At 39.4% G+C, this 24,939-nt stretch overlaps 1 protein-coding gene and 1 long non-coding RNA gene across 2 annotated transcripts in view; one reads left to right on the top strand and one right to left on the bottom strand.

The window, feature by feature from the left end:
* AHR (aryl hydrocarbon receptor) overlaps positions 1 to 6,074 on the bottom strand; it is a 63,482-nt gene extending 57,408 nt beyond the window's left edge. The window contains exon 1 of the mRNA XM_069007071.1: positions 5,590 to 6,074. Coding sequence (XP_068863172.1) covers positions 5,590 to 5,645 — 56 coding nt within the window. The 5' untranslated portion in view covers positions 5,646 to 6,074. The remainder of the gene's footprint in view (positions 1 to 5,589) is intronic.
* An 11,572-nt stretch (positions 6,075 to 17,646) lies between these two features.
* Positions 17,647 to 23,831, top strand: LOC138106456 (uncharacterized). Its single transcript, XR_011148995.1, has 3 exons — positions 17,647 to 17,781; positions 21,098 to 21,216; positions 22,863 to 23,831. It is a non-coding gene; the product is annotated as an uncharacterized lncRNA (long non-coding RNA).
* The last annotated feature ends 1,108 nt before the right edge of the window (positions 23,832 to 24,939 follow it).

Genomic DNA, 24,939 nt, shown 5'->3' with positions numbered 1-24,939 from the left:
AATAAATCAGCACTAAGTAACAGGCTTTTTTATCTTAACAACTGTCCCCTGCTTTGCTTTAAACATGAAAATTGACAAAGTAGTTGAAACTATGTGCAACTGTGCAGTCATCTTGTCAGATAGTCAGTTAGATGTGATTGTGTTTGTACTTTAAATTTACTTTCTAAAGATTTCTCTTACTTTTAACTAGCTCAAAGTATTTCTGAATACTAAGTTACCAGTATTTGCAGCATAAATATTGCCATATTCTCTCCCCCCAAATCAAACACTGATTATCCCTAATTTTTTCCCTTGTCACCCAACTAAAATTCATTATATAAAAATGGATCCTTCGGTGACGAAGGGAATAAGGGCGGAAGTGCTGGGGGCATAAGCAGCAAGCTAAACCATTTTCCATCCACTTACATAAACCCTCGATGCTAAAGACAGCCGAGCTTCAACGCAGAACATGATCTTCAAGGCAAATTATGTGCAATGGCAAGATTAAATCCATGCCATGTGCTTTATTTAAAAGAAAAAAAAAAAAAGACTAAAAGAGGGAATGTATTTAAGCTGATCTCTCCATTCTTAATCTTCTACCTTTCATAGGAAATCTGAATTCCCTAAGCAAAGACCAGAGATCTCTGTACACTCAGTGCCTCTGATCTACAAATTATTGCCCACCAGCTGCAAGACAAGCAAAAACACTTAATTTTTGACTTAACAATTTTAAAGGATTTGACATCACAACACCAGCTGACTGCTGTTTTCACAGGTCTGCTCAGAATATTAAATCAGAAGTTTTCACTACACATGCTCATCATGCGAACCTTCACAGACATTAACAATAAATTATTAAAAAGTGCACAATTACCTGAGTCTTAGTTATTATCAAAAGGCCAAATTAAGTTTCAATATTTACATGCTAATTTTTATTATTTTAAAGTGAAATTGAAGCAGTTTCTGAGAAAATGCCAAAAGAGTACAAGTTTATTTTGTTCATGACAACATAAAACGCTGGGGGAAAAAGTAGAAAACCCAACAACCAAGCACTGAAAAGAATGATTCCTTAGTAACAAGACTGAAGTGTGAAATGAAATCAGAGAATAAAAGAACGTGCAAGAAGAACACTAGAGATACAGAGACATGTTTAAAAAAAAAAAAATTGTTAAAAACCCCCAATCATTCGTTCATCAGAACTGTGTTATTGCTTAGGAAAGAAGGACATAAGAAAGAACAAACAAGTCACCCAACTAATGGATTTAATCTTCTCAGCTTTGAATATTTTTCATCTCATATTTAATAGTACATGCAAAAACATATGTTCTTCTTATGCATAGAATTTCACAGAGTGGAGGCCAGGTATATGAAATCAGTTATCACTAAGCAAGTAATACAATCCTAAAAAACTTCTCTATTTACTTTAGCAACTGAAAAATACTTCTAAGCATTTACTCTTATTTCCCACACTGAATTTACAGTTACTGAAAATTCAGCTGATGATTTCTTTGGAAACAACAGATAAGACACAGACTATCGACTTCTTAGATTTAAAGCTGTTGTCAACCAATCTTGCAGGGGCAGAGACCCTTTGCAGTGGCTCTTTCAGCAGAGACTGAAACCAGTCCAGATTCAAACTGCTGAAGGGATAAAGTTGTTTCACCAAAAAAACCTTAAGCAGTGACATGCTACTCATCTGATGCTGGGCTATTGTTTGTCCTCCAGTAGTAAATAGTTTTAGTTTGTTCAGGTTGGTTTGGCGCATGAAGGATTCAACCAGAGTGATAGAAACATCCAGAGCACTAATCAAGAATGAAAGTTTGACACTCAGTTTTAACATATCTCAATACTTTTTAAGATAACAAGCCAGGATTTCTTGGAAAAAAAGAACAAAAAATTAGGTTCCTGTTTACTGACCATGTTACCTATATATGTACACCACCATTTGCTGCAGATTCTCTTTCTAAAAAGTATACTTTTGCAAGAAACATTAACCAAAACCAACCAATCAAAAAAGCCCAACAAACCTTAAAACAAGTGACTTTTAAGTAGCAGTCTACATGTAACATATGGCTACCCCAAGACTGACAAATATATATAAGAAGTTTATTCTACATATGACAAGAGTCTTAATTGCCTCCATTTCAAATAAGAGGTGCAAAATGCTTTGTAGCAAATACTGCTTTACACAAAGGAATATTTCAAAGATTATTTTTCTTTTCTGATGAGCTTCCTTTTTGAAAGCTTATTCTGGCACTTCTTGTTTGTTTGCCTTGAAAGAACACATAAATAGTTTCAATTTTTTAAATTAAAATTTCTCTGCTCTGCTTTCTAACATTACTAGGACTACTCATCATTAAGGATCAACCAGTCAAACTTCTGGACTACTAATATCATAAATCTATTTAAGATAACACAGAAGAAAACCCTATCGTTATTTTTTAATTTAGTCTACTAATAATAAACAAATCATTATTCTTTTTGCCTCTGCATAGTATCTAGAACTCCCCACCCCATTCCTTGTCTCTTATATTTATCCAGTTATACAAAACAATTCCTATCCAAACACTGAAAACAAAAAATCCAACCAAACCAAATCAGAGCTAGCAGGCAGAAAGACATAAAAACTGCAAGTTGGAGCTGTACTTATATAATACCTTTCATCTCATGTTAGAATCTATCTGCAGTAAACCCCACTTCCATAAAACTTGCATTTTTTTCCTCTAACTAAAATACTAGTATATTAGTTCACTTAATAATCACTAGCCAAAGAAATTCAAGGTTTGGAAAAAAAGACAAAAACAGAAAGCAGGGGCCACGCCATTGCTCCCCAAGCCTCAGTGGGGAGTGAAAAATCCCCCCAGCCCTGCTGCCACCAGGGGGACTCACAGGGTTCAAACCTTAAGGAGGGAGGAAATTGAAAGACTCCAAGGTATTGAGAAAGTGATTTCTGTAGCATACTACAAAGCAATTGAAGAGCACATGTTCTGCATCTTTTTTTCCTCTTCCCTTACATGACAAGATAACACGATGAATTGAAGGAACAGTTGACTGTTACGTTCCCCCGCAATTGCTTTTCTTTTTCAGCTGCAGTACTGTAATTCCCGACTCAAAAAAGCACATTTCAACACTTGGCACTGTCAGACAACAGCCTGTGATTCCCTCTCAAATTCTGTTCTCTACAAGGCACATAGTAAAAACTGGGAGTTGTAGTGAGAAAGTTTCTTAAATTGTTATAGAGTTATGACCATGGCTTTCATGAGTTATTTGTACCTGAAACAAGAAGTATTTCTCCTATTTCATTTTTTTCCTATGGCAACTATAGCACTATACTTCGACCTCCTTTCATTTATGTAAGCTGCCTCCACAGATTTCTAATTATTATGCTCCACTGAGAGTTACATATATGGCAAACAAAACATTAGAAATATCAACAGATACAATCTCTTCTATAAAATAAAAACTATACTAGTCTCGGAAATGTATCACCTCTTTTTTTTGTTTGTATGTTTTTGAATAACTGAATTCTGCTGAGAGAAGGAAAAATCAACTTCAAACAGATTAAAATGACAGCATCAAACTTTTATTAGCCAGTACCAAGTACATCTCTCCTCTCTCCCACAATCATTTAAAAAAAGATTATTGCCTGTCTCACTTTTTTTTTGGCCTAAAGGTATGGTCTGTAAGTAGCTTTGTGAGAAATCAGAGCCCTCTGATCCACTAGCAATTTCTCCAAGGCTGGCCCAACAGAAGCAGCAACCAAAGAGGATAAGACGTTTTGAGAAGGAAAAAGGATGAACAGGATAAATGTGTTAAAAGCAAGATAAATGTCTTACATAAAAAATAATTTCCAGTAATCCAAGCAAGGTGGGTTAATAATCAGCCTTCACTTCAATTACAGGTGAACAAACTGTTTCAATATGAATACTTTTATTCTGACAAGAAACTTCTCCCTCTGATCCTAAGGCAAAGTCCCTTGATAGAAAAATAGTTCCCATTAGTAATAAAGCTTCAACTTCAACTAATCACAGCAGTTCAGCCAACTTACATAACAAGAAGATACAGGGGAAAGGATTACTTACACAGACACTACAGTAAGGTTAAACAAAAAGGTTTCACATCCTCTAGCTAAGGCTAACCAAAATTTAATAACAAGCCAGACATTAAGCGATCTCACCAGCAAGGCAGAATACCTCACCCTTTCACAATCAGAACCATTTGCCTTTAGCTATTAGTAGTCTACAAATGTCACCAATACATTTCACTTCCTCATGAACAAACACTGATTTCATTCTTAAAAATCCAAATCTGAAGTGTGAATTTAATTAGGTACCTCTACCTTTTTATTTGGAAATGAATGGTCAAAAAAGCAGACATTGGTCTCTTCATAATTAATGCATTTTCTACCCGGGGAATTAAAGATAGATAGATAGATAGATAGATAGATAGATAGATAGATAGATAGATAGATAGACACACACACATTTTTAGACTGTTTTTTCTAATTTGTGGGGTAAAAAAAAACCCAAACTATATACATGCATTCATTCTAACAACTCCAACCGTAAAGAAGCAAGCACTCAAGCTAATTCCCTTTGCCCCAAGACAGTTGTCTGCTGTGAATCTAAAAACGTATCATTCACAATGTAATTTCATCCAATATTTTTTCATTTTTTGCTTTAATGCTTTTCTAGTCCTTGGAGTTATTTTACATCTACAGAAGTAGCCCACAGAAACGCATAGGGATTTTTTTAAGCTTTGCTTGTTTTTCTTGCAACTCAGTAGTTTACCTTTGCTACTTTTTATGACCTATAGATTCTTGACTTTCAGTTGAAAGTGCAAGTTAAGCATCTCCGCTAGCCTAAAAATTCCCCTCTCATGAGAGCAACGTTTTAGTGAAGGATATAAAACCTAGGACGCAAACCTAAAGCAGGTGCATCATACAAAATTACTCTGGCGCTAAGCTGTTCCCACAGTTTCAAAAATATCCATTAATTAACAAAAAGCCACCATATAGCCAAGCTTTTTTATTTTCCCCCTCTTTCGACTGGTCTACTGCACATGGGCTTCTTTGGTTCTACACAAATAAACGCATCTCCTTTCAGTCCTCATAGGCAGGCCCTAAACGGTGGGAACCGGCCAAGCCTTTCCCGGCTCCGACCCCGCGCTCTCCGCAGAGACACCTGAGCGGGCCGGCGGCCGCGCGGTGCGGAGCGCTGCGGATGCGCAGCGGGGAGAGCGGCACCCGCCCCGGCGGGGCGAGCGCAGCCACCGCGCGGAGCCGTCACCTCAGATGCCTCCCAATCTAGGTCAGCCGGCTGCGCCGCGCTGCCGGCACTGCTCCCCCCTTCCACCGCCGCGACCCTCCGCACCCCGACGCTCCCTTCTTCTTCTTTTTCGGGGTGGAGGAGAAAAACCCTAAAAGCAGTAACAATCCTGCCAGCACCCCGAGGCACCAGCACCCCCCGGCGACCTGCACCGCACCGCCCCACGGCCGCCCCCGCCGGGCCCCCGCGGCGCGGTGCGCCGCAGGACGGCGCGTCTCCGGGAAGCCCGTCGCTCGCTTTCCCCACCTCGCCTGGCCTCCCGCCCGTCCGCGGGGCCGCTTACATTTTTTGCACAGGTTTCCGCCGCTTGCGGCTGGCGTAGGTGACATTGGGGTTCATCCTGCCGCGGCTCTAGCGCCCCGCGCCGGGGGCGCCGCCGGCCAGGGGCCGCCGCCCCTCCTGCCCGCCTCGCCCCGGCTGCTGGGAGCGGGCGAGCCCCACCGGCGCCGCAGCCCTCGCTTTGCTCCGCCCGCGGGCCCCGCTCCTGCTGCCCGCGGCCGCCCGGAGTTCGCTCGCTCGCAGTGGCGGTGGCACCTTCCCCGGGAGGGCGAGGACGGGAGGCGGAGGCGCTGCGGGGCGGGATCCCAGGTGATCGGCGGCGCCTACACCCACTCACCGCCCCCGGAGGGCACAGGTATGGGGGCGGTCGGAGCTTTCCAGCGCCGCGTCTCCCCGCCGAGGCGACGCCGTCTCCCTGTCGGCTCCTCTGCGGCGGTGGGAGGGTGCGCGGCGGGCTCTGCACCCCGGCGCGGCCGCCGTCTGCTGGCCGAGCGCCTGTCAGAGTGCGCGGCGCCGGGACCGCCCCGCACGGCCCGGCCCGGCCCCGCGCCCGCTCCCGGCCGGGTCCCGCCCCGCCCGGCTGACAGCCGCCACCGCCCCCTCGCCGGGGAGGCCCCTCGCGGCGGCGGCGGGGCGGAGGGGGCAGGGGCGGCCGCGCCGCCATGTTGGGAAGGTCACGCGAGGAGAGGGAGGACCGGCGCGGCGCGGGGGGAAGCGCGGCGGGAGCGCTCCGGGATGGGGGTGGGGTGGGGATGGGATGGGGAGATGGAAAAACCCCGAGCCACTGGTGGCCGGGGAGCCATGCGAGGGGGGCTCCCGCGGCCAGTGAGAAGGAAGGTCAGCTCCGAGCGCTCATGTAGCTCCAATAACAGAAAATAATCGTGGGGGGAAAAAAAATCACAGCGTTCAGGTTGAAAGACAAATGACACCAGCACAGTGTCACAGTGAGGCCCGTGTCTGTCACTACCCCGCCCCCTTCCCCCCCCTTCCCGCCTCCGCTGCGCTGACCCCGTCACAGCCGCAGGTCGCCCCAGCAGAGAAACCCAAAATAACACGCGACCGCCCAAAATAGGGGGTTAGTGGGGGAGAAGCGCAAAGGCACCGGGCTCCACCGAGGACAAGGACAGCAGGACACCTGGGGACAGAATGGGAATCACTGAGGGCAAGGTTGTCGCTCACCCAGCGACTGGGAGAACCGGCGGGTCTCAGTGACCGAGGACGCGGCTCATTAGGTGATGAATCTCTGAGTTATTACACTGACATTTTAGGCTAAACACTTGTTTCAAAGGAAAGGAGCTGCATGGGAAAGTTACTGTCAGATTGCTGACTAGTAAAACCGTCCGAGGAGAGCCCCGGTGCCGCTCTGACCCGCGGTCGCTCCCCTGCCCGTTCTCTCCCTCCGGTCCCTTTCGCCGCCACTGCAGCAAGCATCAGAGCTCTTCTCTCCCCTGGAATAACCGCAATAAATTTTGTCTCCGCGCTAAACCTGAGAGCCCGGGAATCGCCCTGTGTAAACACAGGTTGCTCGCGGTCACGGCTGAGACGAGAGTCGGGAAGAGCACCCTTTTCTCCCTTCCCGACGCACCCGCGCCCCATGGGGACGGCCCTGCCCCGCCGCCGGAGCGCGACCGCAGCTGCGGGCTCGACCCCGGCTCCGCGGTGCGGTCCCCCCGCAGCCACCCGCGCCCAGCGGGCGGGAGGCCGAGGCAGTGTCCGTGGTGCTGCTCTGGCTGCCCGTCCGCAGGGGCTGGCCGAGCTGTCAGCATCGCACCAGCGGCGGGAGGCTCGCCCCTTGCTTCGGTGCTTGCTGGAGCCCCGGTTACACGGGCGTTTCGGCTCCGCTCTGCCGACGGAAGAGATAGCGGTGGTCCCGGTGCTATCGTACGGCAAAAACCTGGGGCTGAGCGCGGCGCCCGTCCCGCGGCACAGCGACTTCCCCGGAGCGGCGGCCGCGGGGTCCCGCGGGTCCCTTTGGGCGGGCCGTGCCCCGCTGGGTCCCTCTGGCGCTAGGCAGCACAGAGCGCCCTCGGTTATCAGCTTAATTGCTCGGGTTTAGTTCCCTGCCATCCTATGCCAGGGGCAAAGTACACTGAAGCCACAACAGGCAGATAACACTAGTTTGACAAAACCTCAGCGATGCTAATGGGCTTGTCAGATGCCAGGGATTTGTCAAATGATGTTTTGCAGAAACAGGTCTTCAGAATGCAACATATTTGGGAAAATATAGTAAGAGGACCTTATGCCTTATGAGGGCAATGCCTTGCAGTCACAGTCCTGCCAACTTTCTGACCAAACATTTTTGCAGAGGACAGCAACTTTTTGGTAGCTTCTTTCCTCTGCCCCTTTCCTCTTCACTCTCATCTCTCTTCACAAGATCACACCAGCATCCTAGAAAAAACAAGCAGGTAATACTGTACATGTCTTACTTCCTTCTCTTTTCCAACCCCTTTCTTCTTTTGATTTTAGGGTTGAAACTGGAAATTCACACACTTTCTTCACTCCATACACATTCATCTATGGAAGCACTCAGTTTCTTCCAGCCTAAATTTCCCGGTCCCTTTCAGTGCTCTTTTCATCCCCAACCTCTTCGTATTCATTGGTTTCTTTCTCTGTCAACACAAGTGGGCTGTGATCAATCCATACAACCTAAATTGCTGATCTGCTTTCATTCTTCTCTTCATTTACATTATCTTTGTGTTGAGAGCTTACAATCATTGTTCATGGCTCCTCTTCTTCTAATTTTTAATTTAATTGCTTCCAGTCTTTTGTTCATTCACTATGAGATTGAACTAAGACTTCTTACTTTCCACTGGCTTCAAGATCACAACTGTTTCTTGATCTCTTGTGCTACCTAGGTAGCAGAGAGACACCCGTACATAGACTCTTATTTGCTAGCTCCAAATCTACTGAGGGTTACACAAACAAGGAAGTAGCCTCCCATGAGGGACTTCATCTCCCAATTCCCTTCTGGGGCCATGGGAATTGCATGGCACCAGCGAGGTACTGTGGTTACTGTTAGCTCCCTAATTTGGAAATAGAGAGTAAGGTAAATTCATGCTGCTAGGCAGAAGCGGCATCTTCTGTACATCTGCAATTCAATCCACTGCCTGTTGTTAGAAATCCACTCCAATGGGGCAGTCACCTATTTAACAGCAAGTATGACATTTCAGATGTTCAGCACACAGAGAATTGTAGAATGCATGGAAAATGTCCATTTTAGGCAGTTAACTAAAAAATTCTAAAAATTACCCACAACTTTCGCAAATCTGTTCTCCTCTGACGTTCTTACTGTCTCTTTGCCTAATGCACCGTCTCAGTATTTTCTTTTCTATTTGATAATTTGGGTACAGTAGAGATCTTGCCTCATATTGAGTGTAAAACAAGAAAAACTATACAACCATGATTCAGCAATCTTAAAACCTCCTTTACAGTGTATGTTTTTGTTGGACTTTTTATTATTTTTCTTTTTTGAACTAGTATTTTGTCATGTCTTACAACATGTTTGGTCTCGCAAAGGATGACTGTGGTTAATGTCATAATGTGGACAATTAAAAAAGGTTTAATTCCTATGGAGATCACTTTCATGCATGTAGTGCTCTCATCCCTTCTCATTTTATCTTTAGGCTACTACCCAGGTGTTTTACTAGGTCTAAACCAAAGAACACATCTTCCTGTAATAAATTCTCTCAAACCACTAGCAATCACTTTTCTCCTCATACTCAAATCCAGCATTTTTGCCCTTATAGATATGAATTGGGGTGCCAATCAATGAGATTTTTAAGAAAAATATGTTTGTGCATCTAATGAGCTGTGCCTTTCCCCATCCCCAGCATGTGTGAGGTCCAGTACCCAGTATGCCTTGCAGTTGTTATCCTCTGAAACTTCCAGAGCTCTCACTTGTCAGCAATCACACCTGCTGCCCTAGCTCCAAAATGAGCTGTATAGTTTTTTTCCACACAATTCCACATTCTGCCCCATTTCTGCATCTCCTACCCTCAACAGTTCCCTCCTAATTTCTGTCTCCTGGCCCTTCAATCGTTTCCTATGGTAGGGGCTATTTGGAAGAGGGGACTTTTACTAAACAGACAGAAATTCCTGAGTGGGCTGGAGTTTCACAGGGTCACTATGAGACCAACAAAAATCTTGTCATTTGGGAGGAATTTATAAGAATTATAAACATTGCTTGCTATCTTAGGGTCATCTCTGACTCATTTCTAGCTTTTATCCTACTCTTTCTATCCATGGCCAAAATTTTCCTTCCCTCAGCTTAATTCTATGTGCTGACTTGTTCTAGCTGTTTGCAGTGCAAATAACACAGAAGAAATCTAGTCTGGTTATCTGTGATTTCTTTCCTCCTTCCCTGGAGACATGGAAAGAAGATTGTGATTTTAAACCATGATTTATGCATCTCAGGTTTTATGGATATACAGAACTACTGCTGATTTAGCTGTTATTTTCTGTGTTCTGCTAAGAAAGAATATCTATGGCAACTCAGATGAGTCTCTTCCTACTCATTTCAGGGAAGTAATCGTCTGTGGAAGTTAAATGAGAGTCAGCAAATTACATGTATACGGATTCTTTGGTGACTGGGAAGGTCATACAAATATATCATAGTGAGAAACAAGGATTGTTGAAGGAGATTCTACCCCACTTTTTAAAACTTAAACAGAAGTAATTATATCGAGAACAAAGAAAATCAGTAATGAGACTAATATTAGAGAAGCCTCATTTGCAGGTACTAATTGAACTGTCTACAGTTTTAATGGGAAAATGGGATTGACAAGAAACTTCCCCCTCCCCCACCCTTCTATTTATATTTTTGTCAACATAGGACAGAACCACCACATTCTTTTTCTCTTCTCCCATTCAGACACCTGCCTCCCCATTCCCCTTGCAGGTGCTGCTGATGTGTTAGTGTTTAAAATCACACCCAGCTTCTATTGAGTATTTAATTTAGGGAGCATTTCCAGAAGTTGAAGAGCCATATAAAGGCTGAAAAATATGAAATATAATTAGTATTTGGGCAAGTAGAATATAATCCTCACATAGTGGTTCCTGCTGATAGGTCTTGGTTAATAATGGTGTTTTAATTATTTTAAATTCATTGACTTGCACTAATCCAATGTAATCTATAGTCTGAATTGTTCCAACAGAGCCCCAAAAAAATTCTTGAGTAGATGAAAACCACATTTAAAGACTGTGTTCAAGATTTTTCGACTTGGAAAAAGTTTGGGTAATTAGTAAGAATCATCTGTAAGGCAGGATCATGATTCTGCTCAGATCCTATGATATATAAAATAAAAAGCATATTGCACCTCTAAGTACAGGAATAAAGGAACAGTATATAAAGTATATAAAACAATATATAAAAGTATAAAAGTCAGTACATTGATTAGTATTCTGAGGTTTTTTCTCATATGCAGAAACAAGTAGAAGAGAACAAGTTTATACAGAAACTGCCTCTTTGTTCAAGAGAACTCTTTTTTCAAACCAAAAAGTTCTGAAGATCTATACAGCTATAGCAAGCAACTTGAATGAAAGTTGCCTGCCTAAAACATTCATCAATCCTCTTTTACCCAGAAGCATTCAAAGCAAATTTTATTATATAGCTAAAATAGTCTTCCATTATTATGCCCAAGGACCTTTGTTTTTGTCCTGAAAAGTAAAGAACCGCTCATTATTTTAATTCACTCCCAATCAAGTACTGGAAAAAAAATCAATCAGTGATAACAAGTCATCTCTTCCCAAGGGCAAGTCGGGATGACCCAAGAGAACCTCTTAACCAAGACCCCAGCAGTTAGACACCTGTATGACTGACAGCCACTCCTTCTTCCTCCCCTCCTTCCTTCTTGATGGAGTGAGCTTCTGTTTGTCACATGAATACACAGAGTTATGTCTGCAACTACAAACCTATTAAAAGAAAATTACTGGTTTTGCATGTACTGCCTGATGTTTCTTACAGTCAAACCACCAGGATCAACAAATACATTATGTTCCCAGGACCCTTCCCTGCCACTGAGGCTCACTGGCACATGAGGAATCAGATCCACACTACAATATTTTCTTAGTTTCCAAACTAAGGTGATTGCCTGCAAACTGCAAACAGCCACTACCCTGTGCTAGACCCTGAACTGCCCCTGGGAATCATGTGGGAACATGCTGAAGCTGTTTAAAGGATGATTCTAACAATTTAAATCTACCAATGGTTGTTTTAACAACCATAGCACTTGTTAAACTTACTAATACAGATTTAACCTCAGAGAACATTTGCGATGCTTTTGGCCATACATGTGCCAAATCGCGTACAATCACTCGTATGCAGAAGCAGGGAAGTTTTGATCACAACAATAAATCACCATGACAATCAGCAAATGTGGGCAGCATATGATCCAGCAGCACCACAAACACAATGTTGTTGTGGTGTTCTCTTATACACATAACAAATACATAAAGAGCTGATCATTTTACTTCTGCTTTAAAAACACTACTGCATTCTATTTATTAACAGGGCTTTGTTGCTCTATTGGCTTATAATTTTAGCAAAACCTGTGGTTTGAGAGATCCTGAAACAAGCTTACAATTATGATGGCTGACTCAGTAGGTTGCAAATTTTCTTTATGCTCTCATTAAGAGGAAAGGGTATACACAAAGTAAGACTAATGAGTAAAAAAAATTATATAAATTAGACATGACAATGCTGTTTCCATGCCAAAGTTTAATTTCTGTGAAGAGAAACCTGAGCTAATTTTGATAAATAAAATTAGGTGTCATGCATTTTAATTTAACCTTATAAAACCTTTCCATGACTAAGACAGGCTACAGGTATTGTATCAATGGCAACTGTGTTATTTCTCATTTTAGTGGGACTTCCTACCAAATCTAGTGGGTATACAAAGAGAAGAATATAACAAAAATAGCAAATAGATACACAGATATCTAAAGGCCAAAGACCAAGGCTAAAACCAATATGATATCTGCATAATTACACAGAGAGGTTTCCAAAAATATATATATAATTAATATATAGTTACATATATATGTATATATATATATAATATAATTAATAATAGATGAGAAAAAACAAACAAGAAAGCCCAAACACAGTGATTTTAATACCTGCTCAGGAAATAACCTGCTTGAGAATAAAATTGTGGTCTGTGTTAGTTTCATTCAAGTTATTTTCATTGACATGACACAAAATGCAGCCATTCATTCAGCCCATAGTTCTCTAAAGCATAGTGATCTGTGTCATCCCTAACAGCTAATTGCCCTGCCCATCATTTGCAGCCTTCTGTCACAAGGAGACTGCAGCCTCCCCAGGTAAGCTACTCAGAGCTTACTCCTAGAGACTGTTTCTCATTAAGCAATTGTATTTTTGTAGGCTTTTTAATTTAGACCTTTAACATATTTTCCCATTCAGAGTGACTACAATTTTCTGCCATTCCAACAGTAATTTTTTTTTATTTCATCTCTGATTGAGATACCTGAGGAAGTGAAGAGAGGAAACAGTGTGTCTGTCAGGGCAGGAAAGTAGGGAAACAACTGCCTTTGAAGAATTAAAGCCAGCATGCATCCAGAGAGTTGCCACATTACATAGAACAAACACTAACACTGGAGAAGGGGTAACAGGAGCAGGTATCTTTTCAGTGGGAAAAACTTGAATGCTTTTATTCTGCAAATAGTAGTCATGGCTTGTTATTTCTTCTTAATGTTAACAGAGAACATGCATGTACTGAAAACTGCCCACAAACCATCTGATGTATTGTTTGCTTTATCCTTTCTATTTTTTTCCACATTTATCCTGTTAAGTGTCCTAACCAGACTGTGTTTACATGTGTCCCTAAGCAAGCCACAACTGTTGCTAGCTACATATCAACTTTATAGTCTCATTATCTCTGGTTCTCTGAATTCTGTCTGGCTCACAGACTAACTTTTAGTATTTAACACTTGCTTGTAATGAGCCTTCTGAAAGCCTTCTGATCAGTGTGCCCTGCATGCACAATAGATGTTTAGCTCCTCAGTTATAGTGACTTGCATGTTATCTTCACAACTAGCTATCTAGCATCAGCTTCAGCGTAGAGCCTTGGGTTTTGTGGTGTTGTCTGAAAAGCAAGATTTTAACAATCTCATCTATGCAGAAGCTGTCTCTTAATTTTTTTTTAATGTTATACATGCACAAAAGAACCACAGACCAATGTCTAGTGTGTTCTTTTGCAGTTCAGAATTTCCTTTAAATATTTTTCTGTTTACAGTAATAAAGATACTGAATAATGAAGATACTGAATTAGAAAACTATCCATCCAGTGAGGAAAAATGCTGTTCTGTTTCTTCTAAGGAATGCTGCCTCATTTATAATTTATATTTTGTACTGTATATATATAACATTGTAAATAAACGACAAATAAAATACTGGAGTGGATAAGAGCTATCATGGGCATTCTTTGCAATAAAAGAACTTTTTCTTTTAAAAAGAAGTGCTTGTTTTTAGTGTATGATTTTAATCTTCTGGAAACACTAGATTAAACCAGCTTTGAAACCTGCACATTGCCAGTTTTTCAAGTCAGTGTTCTTAGCAATTCTGGTAATCTCAGCACAATATTGTCAGAACTGTTTCTTCAGTGTTTTGCACAAATATTCTTATCATCCTGACACTTCAATAGATTGCATCATCAAGGTACCACAAAGCTTTAGAAGTTTACCATTTTCCCTAAATAGTCCATGGATCTGTTATCTAAACTGTCTGCCAGAGATTAAAAGTTGCTCATTTCAGATGTATAAAATACTGCTTGTTATTTCTGAGGGTGTATATCAGAGCCAGTTCACAGCTTCTTTCATAAGGAAGACTTACCAAAAGGGATGGCCTAGAGACAGCGAAACTCCTGCCAACATTAATTTTTCATCCAGGATTCCTTTTATAAGAATTCCCTGAGTCCACACTTGGTAAATTTGAATCTGGGCTCTTTCAGTTTACAGAGTTAAGGGTGGGGGTTTCCCTAGTAATGTGCAGCATGGTAGATCATCCTTCAAAAGTAGTTGATAGTCCTTTCGAGGAACATATGACAGTATCTTGAAGTAGAGTAGGCTTTGAAAAGAAACCAAACAATAAGCACAGAAATTGGGTGAGAAGATCTCATCTATGTTAAGAAAGACAAGCAGCTGCATGTTGGTCTGTTGGAACCTTTCAGCTGGCCTTCAGGCTTGCCTTAAGGTGGCCTGTGGTCTGCATAATGTCCCAAGGCCAGTGTAATATGTTTTAAGGGAGTTTCCAAAGATGAAAAAAGTAATTCCTGTGTTTGTTTCTACCTCAAGCCTAAAATAATCAGGAGTTGCAGCTGAAGGTTACTTCAGTTATTGAAGTTATCTTATTGAATGAAATACAACAACTCTGTCAAATTTTCTATTTTCTTTTTTTATTTTCTCTTTTCTTGGTAAACATTCCTACTATACCTACTAAAAATACAAATAGTTGTAATAATATGAAGTGAATTGAGTCTATGTTGCATTTGGATCCCTAATTCCATCAGATCAGGATATCTGGCATAGTGTTTTATGTGCTAAATAATAAGACAACGCCTTGTTGTTTTTGGTGCATCTATTCACTCCTTATCTGATAGAAGTTATTAAACATCTCTATACAATCTTTAGATGTTTAATAACAAAAAAGTCTTGTGACAGTTTATCAGAGTCACAGAAATGTTTGTCTTACTTTCTAATAGTGGGATTCCTGCAGTACTTTCCTAGAAATGCAATCAGAATAATACAGGAAGATAAAACTGTTGAAAAGCAAGGAGAATAAGCACATCAAATGAGGAAATCCAGAAATAACAATAAGCCAATAGTTAAAAGAGGTGGTTACGGAAGAGAAAACTAGCTATGGATTTGGAGAAATTTGGGACCAAAAAGAAGACATTAAAAAAATCTGAAAAAAGAGACAAAAAAGAAAATTATTGATTTCCACTAGTAGCTCATATAAGCATGGAAGCTATTATCTTGTAATAGTTCATTTAGAAAGGTCACTGTAAGATCTAGTGATCAATATGTTGTTACATTATAAAGAAATTTCTTAAAGCTTTTCATGCCAGTAATTACAGTGGCAGAGAGTCATTCAAGGGATTCTACAAATTTAACAGTGTATGTATGTCTGAGCTGCAGTATCTGGGTCATTGCCAACATCTAAACTCGACTTAATTTCCTAGGTAGATGCTGCCTTTCACATTCATGTTCTAGAATTAGCCAGTCCAAAAACTGGACAAAGAAAGGGAATGATATGGGAATAATCTTCAGCTTGTCCCCACAGAATCTTCTTGTGTCTTTTGGCTCCACAGAGCATATTGTGAATTTACAATAATTATTCCTCAGTGAAGCCCTCAGGGAAAGGCACCCACAGGGAAATTTCCACTTCTCCCATCACACGATCCTTCTACAATAAACTGAAAAAAGAAAGTCTTTCTAAAAGGAGACTTGAAAACAAATTTACTTTGGGATATTAGTCTTCCTGTCAGAACTTCTCCCCAGTAACAATTCTTTCAGCAATCCATGTGCCAGAATGTTATGGCTAGATAATATTTGTTAAAGATGTATTGCTACCCTTGTATGAAATATTTATGTTATTCCCATAACATTCTCAATAAGTAGCAAATACATATTTTGTGTTCTCCATTGTTTCAGGACAAAATTTGAACCAAAGTCATGACAACATTTCTAATGGACACAATGAGGCAATTATCTTGATCAGGGCAGGACCTTGTAGATACCTGTGTGTTTTCCTTCCCTTTGTAACTATGCAGATGGAAGAAACACAACTCAGTGGGATTTTTTGCCCTTCATCTCAAATTTTTCTACTGTAGACAGAGCAGAATAAAGAAAACTGCCAGTTTAGGATTTTAAGCCTAAAATAGTTACCATTCCTGATGGTTGGAAGTATGGTTACCTTAAAATCATGGCTGCAGGTCACCTGAACTGCTTTTATAAAATGAAAATAACAAGAATTTCAGATGCGTTTGTGCCATTTTACTCCTGTTATAGTTATTGATGCTCTGACTTTGCTGAGTTTGTTCCTTTAACATCTACATACATTCTATCCATAAGCAGCTGAATAGTCTCTACCCTGACATAATTCACACAGATGATGAATGGCATTAAACGTGGAGATGATGCTCTAGGTCCTTTAGACTTGTAGTGGATAGAACAACCTCCTGTGACCCTCTCCAAGCTTACTAAGGCTGCATTTTATAGATATATATATTTATGTATTTATATATATATACACACACACACATATATATGGATCAAACTATCATACAATGATTTATATTGCCGAACATTTAGTCAGATAAAACAGTAATTTCCTACACCAAGCTTTATGCAAACCCAGAGCAGAACTTTCCATAAATGAATAAACGCTTCTGGTTTAAGCCACAGTGTGTCACGGGGGAGGGAAAAAAAAAAGTTATATCCTTTTTGCTGTTGAGTTACTATTATTAAAACTATGCTTTTTATGTAGTTTCTTGGTATTCACATGGTGTAAGAACACCTAATATTGGTAGTATTTGATATATTGCATTCATTTATTTGAGGTTCTTTCCCACTGATAATATATTTGCATGTATCCAAACAGCAGACATAATATGTGTTTTCTGAAATACTTGATAACGATGACATAACTTAAAGAATAAGCTTTGAACAGTACTCCCTATTCTAAGTCACCTGTGTTTTCTTTATGGAAAAAAACATTATTTTTGAGTAGCTAGGTAATTTCCATGTTTAAAAAGCACAGAAATCAGTGTTTCATCTAATAGTATTTCTCAGTCACTTCAATCTATTTAGTTTAACAGATGTACAGAGGCACACAGATGGAAACAACTCAATCTTTTTCAAGCTTGATGCTCAAGAAAATAATCAGGACAGCGAGCTGGTGGCACTATGCCTCTTCTTCTTTGTAACTGAAACTATTGCAATGATGATATGGGAAGAAAATGAGTATTTTTTTTAGAAAACTATGGGTTTCATGTTGGTTATCTAATATCCAACCTATGTCATTCCCAGAAATCACTCCAGTTCAAGAGAAGAAGTGGCTGTCCTATTTAACAGAGCATCATGCTGCTTCTGATGAAATTAATAGTTCATCCAAATGGCAGGTGCTGTTAGACCCTGAGCCTGGGTGCAGATGGAGGCTTGCATTCTGTGGTGGAATAAGGTGAGCTGCAACTCAATATAGTTTTCTCTCTTCTTCTATATTTATTTCCTATACTCCAGTTTACACTGGAAGGAGAAACATCAGTAGGCAGGAAAGTCAGTGTGTGCTGTGCATCAGGGTAGCTGACCTGCAGGATCAGTTACAAACTGCTCGAGACTGGTAGTCCAAATGAGGTCCAGGAAGAGATAGTAATGGATGTAAAGTCAATAGAAGATAATCAATGAAGGTTATTTCTGCAATTTCATCATACTTTTGTAAGAAGTGATAGGGTTCAAAATAAATCTCCGATGGTGCTCCTTGGTTTGATGAGCAGCCACCTGTACTGCCAGATGTACAGATCCTCAGGCTTTTCTACCTTTCAAGTCGGTATTCTGCAATCCAGTCACTCCAACCAGCAGTCAGGTAGCAAACATTCAGCATGGCTCACTCAGGAATTTCAGCTGGGATTTGGACCCTACAGGACTTTCCTTGAGGGAACTTGTCACAGCGTGTTTGTGCTGACACAGGGCTTTAGAAACAAAGTAATTTATATTACTTTTGCAAGGTGAAAAGCCTTTAGGAAAAGTAATAAGTAAATAAATCCTCTTTGTGAGCAAATCCCACCATTGAAAAGAAAGCAAACAAAAAATCATCCTGTTGTTTTGAACTGATATCAATGGCACATTTTTGATAACTACTTTCTTTTCAAGCTTCCAGCTAGTTGCAGGATTTTTGATGTTTGTGATTTCCTCAATCTGAGGATTACTGACTTATCTATGTTGTATTCCTGCCAGACACCCTTATCCCAATCAACCCAATATTCAAACACTTTTCTCTATAGCTTTGAAGAGGTAATTTGTACCAGTACTGGTATCATTACTGTACCTTTCTATCTCACGTTTTAAAGTCTCCCTTTATTGCTTTCTTTTATCTAATGCCTTGCTGTTGAGCAGACAGGCAACAAAACAAAGCCAAACACATTAGTCATTGAAAGTACCTCCCTCATCCCTCATCAGAATCTGTTTTGTTTCTTCTGCAGCTGTATATTACACAAAGACACATTCATGAAATCACACACAACTTTGGTTATTTTGAAGGCACGGGGAAAACAAGCAACAGGAGAAAAGCAAGTAGAAAATCCAGAAGTAGAAATATCGTCTTTAATTGATTTCATACTGAAATAAAATTATATTCTTCAAGAAAATGCCCAGGATGTCTAAACTGAATACTTGGGAAGTGATATGAGATGCAATGGAAACAAGTACTTTTTGTTTTAATAGTTCTTATGAAAATGCTTACGTGCAGTTTTACCTACTGTGACACTTACTGTGTTAGTAGACAAACACACAGTTGAAATTAATAGATATAAATCATTGTGACTTGTAAACACAATGGAAAATTGCAGTTTTAGTGTGTAAGTTGGGACATGTTCTTAAATATAGACTCTTATTTTTCTAGATGTGAAAAAAGAAAAGTGGGAGAGAATAAGAAAAATTATTTATTTGGTTTGAATGGAAACAGCCATAATTCAGACTTGCTAGGAAAAAATGAACATTTCCACATCTTTAAGTTTATTCTACAGAAGAAAATCCCTTCATTTGAGCATGGTTTAAGGTTTCTAGTCTTTGGAGTAAACTCTTTAAAAAGCACTGCACTCTTTCTTTCTTTTTTCAATGTCAACTGAAACAAAGTCAGGATTAGTGCTCAGTGGATTTTCTGAAATAAGTGAATCTCATACATAAATAAACGTTTTGGATCCAGTTCTACTCAAAATGGATATAAATTTGCTTTTTGCCCTGGGTTTATGTGGTACCATGCGCAATGACTACAACACAATTCAGGCTCAGATTTTGAATGGAATCTCAGGCACATGTCCCTCGCGCTAATTATTTCAATTGAAGGTATCCAGATTAAATAAATAGACATCATTTTATATTCTGCATAATAATTGATACACAGATTTGAATTATCCTAAGAATCTGGGCCTTGAAAAGTCAGAATTAAATTGAACATCCTGCCTAAAATCTAACAGTTATGGAATACCTTACATTCCTTAGTATACCATATTACAAATACAAGCACAATTAGCAACAATACAGGTATTTACAAGATCACAACCCAGTAGCAATATATTGATACTCAGTTATCATATTTCTTCTGAAGAGCTCTTGTTACTGTCTGGAAAACAATACAAAACAGAAGAGCTCCCAGGAAAGCGTTGTTAAGGAATCATTGCTCTCACATGGTTATGTCGCAAGCAAGCATACAGATAACAACAGCACTAATTTAAAAAACTATTGAGCAGGTCCCAAAGCATAAGCATGCTGCATAAACCCTGGTTAGGCAAAACCCCAAGTCACACCTGTTTTCTTTCATTCCATATTTCCATCCTGGATGGAAACAAAGTCAGTGCTCCCTCTCAGTTCTCCTGATAAGACCTCCAGGAATCAGGTGTTCCAAGCTCAACAGAGGCAATGAGAAAGCATGAGGGTCTAGAGTTGTTGTAAGCAACTTCAGAGGGCAACCACAACAGGAAGTTCACATCTATCTTTTCAAGCACCATAGGAATAATTTAAAAACTTCTCCAACAGTAAGCTAAGATTCACAAGTCTGTATCGCTTTAGTCTTAGGAGAAGTTCCGATGGCTCGGGTTCTGCAAGCAGCGCAGTTATTACCAGCTGCTTGTTCACCTCAGTTTGTGAAGAAAGCTAGAGATCATTATTAATGCCCCTGTGAATTTGTTTTAAATATGATACAACTAACTAGTTACAAAATAAAAAGTTACAAAAATGAAGAGAGAGAAAAACCCTAAAATATAGTGTCTGGGTAATGTTATCCTCATGGAATCGGGCTATATGGTGGGAATGGGCCTATAAATATTAATTGAAAGAAATAAAACAATAGATAAATAAATCTAATATAATGTGTAAATAAGTATAGTATACGTCAATAAATTGGAAAGAGTAGCCTGGAAACAGCACACACACAGGAGAACTGATCTAAAGCTTGGAGGCAATGAAGTCGAAGAGAGGTTAATCTGATCGTGCAGCAATCCTTATGACCTCTTTATGTTGATAGGATCATTCCTCTTAAGGGGAATTAAAACTTATGAAGGAATAAATATGCTAAATTGTGCTGAGATGAAAATGCTTATCAAATTATATACTGCTGAAAATAGCTGTGCTGTGAAGGCTGCCCATGAGACAGCGCTTGCCATCACTGCTTCACTACCTGCTTCTGAAGGCAAGGTGCAGATTTTGAAGAACCTGCTTCTGCAGGAATCTATTGATTTGCCCAGTGTTGCTTCATTACTTCAGCAGTCTTCTCTCTTCTCCAGCATTTAGCAGAACACCACAAGGAACCTACGGTTTACATTTGCTTCAACTAAAAGTAATGCTAATGAAATATCAACCAGCTTCCATTCATGACTGGTCTAATTTTGGCAGACTGAAATGAGTAAGTGCTATTATATTTTTTGAATCACAGTTCATTCAGAGACCTGGATGTTTCAAGAAAAATTTGAGCTAAGATGCCTATCATTTAACATTTTGAAAGAAATCGAACAAACCCAGAATTTCTGACACGGATTGTAAACACAATATTGTGTGCAGTGTGTATAAACACTTAATTAAGGTTAAAAAGCGCAATCAACTTTCATGTTTTGAATCATCTGTAAGTCAAAAGACATTTTTACAAGGACAGCAAACGGACTGAATAAAAGGGAAAATAGATTTAATAAAAATGCCTAAGAAAATATTTTTCTTTAATTACAAAGCATTACTGTTAACAACATTCACTTCAAGCTTTTACCTCATTGCAATTTTGTCTTCCTTTGGACACAAGTAATCAAATTGCCTCAGCATAATTTAATTCTTTTGGGCATAATAAGCTTAATGCTTTACATAGCAGTGCTAAACCTAACAACTGTACAGAGTCCTGTAAATGCAAAGAGCAATTTGTCATTGCATAAACCACTGTGCACAATTACCCCAGTTTAGACAAAGCCATAAACTACTTCAAGCAAGATTTCAGAGGTGTCAGCACCTGGCACAACATAAAACTATTTGTGCAAGAGAACTTTCCAGCCACTAAAGATGTAGTTACAAAGCATGGATGCATTTTTTTTTCATTTTGCAAGACTCCACATTGTAGCACAGTATGCACTGCACTCTACACACACTAAATGCACAGATGCAGTTTCAGAAATATTTTAATTAAAATGAGTTATCAATTACTTGAAAATAATTGCCCTCAAATATTTCCTTACTCTTTTCCCAGCTGTGAAAATTGCTGAGTAAAAATGTTTCCTGGGAGCAAGATGGGGGAAGGAAGACACCTCGTAGACTCTTTTTATTATAATGCTGAAAGCTATGTCTGTAGGTGGTATGTGATATATAAAAAGACAAAGTATCAGTAGGTCTGATTATCTTTTTTTTTAAAACCTGAGGTGACTTCTGAGTATATAGACAAATCTCCTATGGAAAAGCAGACAACCTTCTATGTATAATATAGAAAAATATTTAGTATAAAATATATTTTTAAAATCTTGTTTAACCATAAGCATCAATATTTGCGTTGATATCATATAATTAAATTAGCTATTTCTTTTGGAGTATAGCTACTATTATTAAGATACATTCACAATATCTTTTATATCCAAACTTGTTTTCCTAAATGGTTTTCCTAAATTTCCTCAAATTGAGAGTCCCCTCTTGTCTCCTACTTTAAAAGATCAGTTCTGGCAGAACTATTTAAAATATCAATTGAAAAAAAACTTGCTTCTTATGCTGGCTGTAGACATAATATTTGGACTATTGGAAACAAAGGTAAAATATGTGTTCCAGTTCATCTTCTGTGGTATTTGCTGTTGGATTTTTTTTAAATTAAAAAATGCCTTAAAAACCAAACCAAAACAAGTAAAAAAAAAAAAAACAAAACAAACAAACAAAAAAGCTTTCTTTGTTTGTTTTATGCAAGAGAAAATACCAGAGTTCTGAACAGACCTCAGCATTTCAAGGCTTGGTACCATGAGGTAGTCACATAATTTTGTGTGTGTGAATTATTCTGCAGAAATTTGAAATTCATTTGTATGTTTTTCATAGTTATGCAACTTGCTGAACTGATATTTGAAGAATACGTGTGGCTTATATTGTCTTCAGTTTTGGGGAAAACTTCTGGATTCCCTCAACTCACAAAAGAAGAAACCTTTTGATTTGTTTCGATGGTATGACCAGCTTCAGCCACTTGCCATCTCCAAGCAGGACACCAGTTGTGTCTCCTCTGTTGCTTTTGCAATAATTGGACACTAAATTTAACCTGCACAGGAAATATTAAGCTTCAAGGTGCTTCCAGGGAGAGAAACAGAAATGGATCCCTCTTTACATTATGCACTTGGGGAGATACTGAATGAAGGCATCAACCAAAATATAGTGCTATGAACACTGTAAGGGTGTAAGGATAATGTCACACATATCAGCTTTCTTGAGGATTAAGGTAAAAGAAGGCTTGTACCATAATGAAAAATTGCCTCTTCTTCAAAGAGACACAGTCCCACTTTAATAGTCATGATAACACTTCTGTGTTTCATGTACATGGTTCTTTATGTCAAGCAAGTGCTTCTGGTTATTCTAGGACTTCAGTTTTCTTAACTGCTTTACTTAGAAAGAAGACTGAAAATTTTTTTTTGTTAAAAATGGGACTATAAATAATCATTCCTGTATTCAGCTTGATACATATGTTCATTCTATCATTTTTACCAAAACAAGGGAAACCAAACAAAGATTTGGTGAAAAAAATGAAAAGAGGAAGAATAGTGAGGTAAAGTGTTTCCTGGACTTCATCAGACTTCTTTATTCTCAGAATTTCTATGTCTTTTTCACACAGAATCTATAGCACAGAATCACACTGACAGTGCTGACAAGTCAACTCTGTTCAGGTTTACTTCCCTTTTCCCTTTAACATAATAAAAATGGTAACAAGAGCAGCAAAGATGTTGCAGTCTTCTATCTTCACAAGAAATTGAACCAATATTTGGTGTGTAAAAAATAAAAAGTTGACAGTGCACTTTTAAATTATAGTTGTAGTTTTTTCTTAAAACTAACTTTGAAAAGACCTGTACTATTTCTTCACAAGTGGTTCATGAAGGCCTTTTTTTGTTTGTTTTAATTTTTTTTGGTGCAGCAAGATGAAAAAGCTATTTAGAAAAATGGGAAAAGATGGAAAATTAAGATCCAAACCTGAGATTGAAACACTCTCAGGATTTGCACACATTCAAATCCAGACATGAAAACATCTGTATGTCTACTGCCTCTGACCTAAAAACTCACACCAAAAAACCTGGTGGGCTTTTTGGCTAAGGCCTGTCTGTATTTAATAATCTTTATTATAGGTTTGAGAATCTAAATTATTAACCTCTTTTCTTTGCAGGAGATCTTTCTAAAGTTGTGAATGTCAACAGTACCTCCATTCAGGAATACTGATCATATACACACTTACCTCTGAGAAAAAAAAAGAAACATAATAAAAAAACCCAACACCCCCACGTGGACTTACACTCTTAGATGGGGATGGATTTCAAAATACTCTCAGGAGTTTCTCCAGCAGATGAAATGTCTCAGTGAGTGTGTTATTTAGCTTGTCCATCATGCCTGGGAATACGTAAAACAGAAAATATTATTTCTTTAGCCACCACCCAGGAACATTCTGTATTTTCAGTAGAAATACAAAGAGCAGGTAAATTCTCTCTTCTCATCTGTGTCTGAAACACATGGATGTAGTTGCCCTGCAGGGCTGGGAGGGAGAAGATTTGACAGCTGTTACCATCCCATTAACACTGAGGAAGCTGGACCCTAAAGCAGAAGAGTCAGCATATAAACTAAAGGAATTTTATTAGATCATTTTATTTAGAAACAGAAAGGGCTGATTATAGATTAGAATATCCAACTCTTTGTTAATGCATTGCATCAGATAAAAAATAAGATATCTATAATAACTCTAAATACATTTACAACAGGAAGAGTCTCCTGTAAAATTAATTGAAATGCAGATGAAAATTAACAATAGTAGTTTTGGCAACCTCTACCCTTATCCTTATTTTAGGGATTATTCAATGATTTACCCAACACAGGTGTGTATGTACATCACGTATGGGATTTCTGTATGGGCTTTTCACTAAATGAA

This window comes from Aphelocoma coerulescens, chromosome 2 (genome assembly GCF_041296385.1).
Source record: "Aphelocoma coerulescens isolate FSJ_1873_10779 chromosome 2, UR_Acoe_1.0, whole genome shotgun sequence".
Lineage (NCBI taxonomy): Eukaryota > Metazoa > Chordata > Aves > Passeriformes > Corvidae > Aphelocoma > Aphelocoma coerulescens.
This window is presented reverse-complemented; position numbering and strand designations above follow the sequence as displayed.